Raw genomic sequence first — 4,551 nt, forward strand, 5'->3', positions numbered from 1 at the left:
TAACAATAGGCCTTAACCAGAGGGAGAATATTTGAAAGTTTTACGGGGTGAAGGGATGAAAACGATCAAGAACTGATGCTCCGTGATCTTATACATGTGAGCGACCCGTGCAACTTCAAACCGGTCCAATCTCAAAATAGAACAAGCTTTCAAAGATGGTCGGTACTGGCTGGCCCGATTTGCAGGAATGAAACCGTGAATCACCGAGGCAAAAGAAGATCATTAATAACTGATGAAAAAAATCTCATAGACCAAACTAAAGAAACGGAAAATCTCATAGACAAAATCTCATAGCAAAGAAATATGAAACGTCAAGATCATTAATAGTTTGTGAAAAATCTCATAGACAAAATCTCATTGCAAGGAAATAGGGTCGAATCAGTCCTCACCAATTCATCGAGGAGGAGAATCGTTATCCCCATAAACTCGCCATTTTTGTTGATGTTTCGAGAATCCCAAAGGCAGATGAGGAGAGTGACAACGGTCCGAGCGGCTCTTCCGAGGCGAAAAGAGTTGAACGTGGAGTAGGCGACGGCGGCGTTAGCGACTGAAGCAGCTGATGAAGACATTTTCGTAACGGAGTTTAGAGCTTAAACGATGGTAAGAACAAGCTTACAGCAATTCCAATGGTTAGAGCCCCTTATGGGTTCTAATAAATAATTTAATAGTTAATTTTGTGATTTGAGAAGCTTAGAACCGTTGTTAGTGTAATTAAATTTCTCATGGTCTACTGGGAGAACTTCTTTGAGGTTCTTAATTTTTTTTATTTTTTTTTAGAAGTTGAATTATTAAATTTAAATTTTACAAAACATAACACAATCCAATACTCTGAAAACAACACATGAATCCAGTGAATTGAATTTTAAGATGGATTATCTCGATACAAGGTGATGAAAATGATGATGTATATTACAGGTATTGCTAGTATGATTGTTCCAAAAAGAGCCTACAAATCGCCTACTACGACAACTGTTATACATGAGAATGAAATGTTTAAGATTTTCTTACCAGCAGCTGAATGAGCGAGAGCTAATATCAAACGCTGGATGTCTACTACAGAAAACCAATCTAATGGGGTGCCTCTCTTGAACGGCACTATAACCTTGAAGCTTCCAGCTCTTGTTTTAATGTCTCTATCTTACTGAGCAATGCTGCATTTTCCTAACCCAATAGACAGAAGAACTAATGAGCCACAAGCATCCAATATTATAACTTATAAGGATTGTGGATTTGAATTTATGATTGGGACACAGGTAAACAGAAGAACTAATGAGCCACAGGTAAACTAAACCTTCAACGATCCAGGGACACAGAGCCAACAAAATAACCATTTACAAGACTATAGGAATGCACTAACCACGAAAACAAATGCAAGTTGAGCAGAACATGGGTTTACATGTCACCACAGAGACAACCATAACTAGTACCATTCGAAGTCAATCCCTAAAGCAAAATAAAAATGAAGAAACCTTTCTCTACATGGAGGAGGAGCTTAGAGAAACAGTACCAGTGCCAGCTCTGAGTTACAGTTAGAAGCTTTCTCAGCTTCACAGTCAAACATTCTCCGCCATTCTGCAGATTCATCCATTGCTTCCCTATTCGCCAAATCAAACTGTCTCCTACACACCAGCGTGAACACTTACATGATTAACCACCACTATACATCACCAACCATATAAACGCAGCTGAGCTCCAAAAGATCAAATCAAGGGAAAATGCAAATAAAAAGTCTGAAACTTTAACGAAACTGACGAACCCTTATCACAGGAAACAAACCTCGTGGCTAGAGAGTCGACAATGTGTTTCTGAGAAGATGGTGGTGGCTTCTGTTTGTAGTATCGCATGAATTCCCGAGACCCAAGAGTCCTGGTTACTTTGTTCTCCCCTCTCCTGGTTACTTTGTTCAACCCATTCATCCTCACTCAGCCAAAAGAACATAACTTTTAACATCCCCATCAATGCAAATCAAAAACCGAATCATCAAACACACAAAAAAAAACCGAATCATCAAACACGCAAATCAGCGACTCGTCTATCCTATCGCAGCCGAACTTTTCGATCACCTTCCCGTGATCGACATTACCGGAGACGACCCACGGAGTCACAGCTTGCGCCTCCTCCGATGATGACGATTCAGGCTCTTGTTTCTCCAACGTCGACGAAGAGGAAGAGAAACAGAGAGAAGACATTAGCCAATAACAAAGAAGCACGTATAGGGTGCTTACCAGTTCTAAAAGTGTCATATTAGACACCGGTTCTCTTCTTTTAACTCATTTTTCATTTAATTTTGTTGGTTTTTTTCTTTAGGACCTCTTATTAAAGCCTCCGATGGAGGTGGTCTCAGTGCGGTGTTATTGTGGAAAGACTACGTTTAGGTCTTGTTGTTCCGACAAAACTTGTAGTCACGGTGACAGGAGAAGTCTTCAAGGTTGAAAAATGGTGGAGGCCGAGGTCTGAAACCTGGTCCTTCAGGGTTATCAAGCTTTGTTCACTAGGATTCCTGAGGATGAGGAATCACCAACTCGTTGGTTCTTTGGGAGACGAGTCAATGCTTTTGGATCAAGGCATCACTGTGCTCGGCAATGACGGATTCATTAGAGATTCCATCTATTTCAGTGTTAAAAGGGATAACACAAGTTCTATCTTTGTTTTTAATCTCAAGACAAAGAAGACAGAGCCGCTGCACAACTTTGATTGTTCTTACCAAGGTTTACGCAAACATGATGGATACCAACTACGTTATTGAGGAGACTAAAGTGTTTATAGGAGAAAGAAAAGCTCGTTTGAAAGTTAATCTCCTATATATTATTTGTGAATCATTAAACTTCTTTTTGTAGCCACGTGTCATCATTAAGATGATTCGAATTATTAGAGAAATAGGTTGGTCCATCTAATTATATAATAAGTTTTTTATTAAACTAACCATAAATTCATTATTAATGTTATTTATTATTTCCTTAAATAAAGATTACGGAATTGCATAATGTGGCTAAAGTATATATGATAATTAATGATTTTGAATAATAAAGATCTGATAAAAAAATAATGTATCTTATCAAATTTGTTTAATTTTAAACTATTAAAATTAAAAAATCACAATAACCATATTATAAAAATTTAGATTTAGATTTTTCTGTATATGTTATATTTTGAATTTTAAAAAACGACTATAAATTACTAAAACTGTTAAAAGTCTCACATTCAAATTTGACGATCTATGGTTTAAAATTTTTGTTATGACAAAATACTAATGATTACAAAATCATATAAGTAAAAGTCTAATTTAATTAATCATTAAGATTTAAAATATATATGTATATATATCATTCTAAATTAAACTATAAACCATATTGAATAAATAAATATTTTAGTTTCAAAATTTACTTTGAATAATTGTTTTTGATAAAAGTTTTGAACTAACATTGATAATTTTTTTAAAATTATAAATTACTAAAATTATTAATCCCACAATGAAAATTTTGTTAGAGAATTCCAGCAAACGAACAAACGAGAGCATAGGATCAGAAGGGTCAAACGACTTAAGAAACAAGCTCAGGCGAAAGTCGCAGACATCTGATCGTGCATACGACTCACACGGAGATCTCCGCTCAATCATCAAAAAATCCAAGGCTAGGAAAATTGAGGACTCGAGTGCTCGATCCCGTCTCAGGCCACGAGTCATCGATCTTCGTGAGAAGCTCAACTCAAAGTCGGAAGACCTCAGAATCAAGCTCAACCGACCAAAACATTCAAACTTACGACGAAGAATCGAGGTGGCGAGGTCCAAGAATGAGGACGGACACAAATCTGTTGTCGAGGACTCACCCGTTGTCGAGGACTCGCCCAACGTCAAAAATTCACCTATCATCGAAGACTTGCCTAGCGACTTGAGGACTCAACTGAGAAATAAACGAGTCGTCGAGTCTAACTTCCTAAACGTAATCATGGGTGGCTCACCTCCTTGTGGTGATTCCGTCCGGTCTGTAAAGGACCATCGACGACAGGCAGTAACCTCGAAGAAATGGCCATCGAAACCCGAGAACGATTCCTCTATCACTTTCTCGCCAGACGATGCCATCGGCGTCCATTTACCTCACAACGACCCACTGCTAGTCGAGGTAGGAATTGCGAAGTGTGACGTCGCTAAAGTGTTGATTGACACAGGCAGTTCAGTCGATTTAATCTTTCGAGATACGCTCGATAAGATGGGAGTCGACCTGCGCGACATGAAACCATCATTTCGCTCCCTTACAGGATTCAACGGTGCTTCTGAGACAATGATTGGTACAATCAAACTTCCCGTCTATGCCTGCGGAGTGATAAGCACGGTCAAATTCTCAGTCATCCGAACGAAAGCTCCTTACAACGCGATCCTCGGAACCCCCTGGTTACATTCTGTTAAGGCAGTGTCTTCGACATATCATCTGTGCGTGAAGTTTCCAGGACTAAACGGTGAAGTGCAAACGCTTCGCGGAGACCAGCAGGCCGCTCGCGAACTACTCATCGCACCGCTCACGAACTACTCATCGCAACGGTGAAAATGCAACAATA

At 38.9% G+C, this 4,551-nt stretch overlaps 2 protein-coding genes across 4 annotated transcripts; one reads left to right on the forward strand and one right to left on the reverse strand.

The window, feature by feature from the left end:
- Positions 1–824: 824 nt before the first annotated feature.
- On the reverse strand, positions 825–2,243 carry LOC106321465. Of its 3 annotated transcripts, none has more exons than XR_001266072.1 (3): positions 2,226–2,243; positions 1,508–1,619; positions 825–1,161 (listed from the first exon to the last, which is right to left on the reverse strand). XR_001266072.1 is itself a non-coding variant. In XM_013759726.1 (3 exons), the coding sequence occupies exons 1-3, from the start codon at positions 1,914–1,916 to the stop codon at positions 1,134–1,136; spliced, it is 270 nt and encodes an 89-aa protein (XP_013615180.1). In that variant the 5' UTR covers positions 1,917–2,241; the 3' UTR covers positions 825–1,133. The 3 variants fall into 3 exon arrangements, 2 of the variants coding, with proteins under 2 accessions (XP_013615180.1, XP_013615179.1); XM_013759726.1 differs by having other exon boundaries at positions 825–1,151; positions 1,777–2,241; XM_013759725.1 differs by having other exon boundaries at positions 1,777–2,239.
- Positions 2,244–2,320: 77 nt separating this feature from the next.
- LOC106321464 (probable F-box protein At4g22165) lies at positions 2,321–2,746 on the forward strand (the record flags this gene model as incomplete). The annotated part of the gene is made up of 1 exon (XM_013759723.1): positions 2,321–2,746. A coding segment is annotated over one exon (426 nt), but the record flags the coding sequence as incomplete, so codon positions are not given.
- Between the last annotated feature and the right edge of the window lie 1,805 nt (positions 2,747–4,551).

This window comes from Brassica oleracea, unplaced genomic scaffold (assembly GCF_000695525.1).
Source record: "Brassica oleracea var. oleracea cultivar TO1000 unplaced genomic scaffold, BOL UnpScaffold01710, whole genome shotgun sequence".
NCBI classification, from domain to species: domain Eukaryota; kingdom Viridiplantae; phylum Streptophyta; class Magnoliopsida; order Brassicales; family Brassicaceae; genus Brassica; species Brassica oleracea.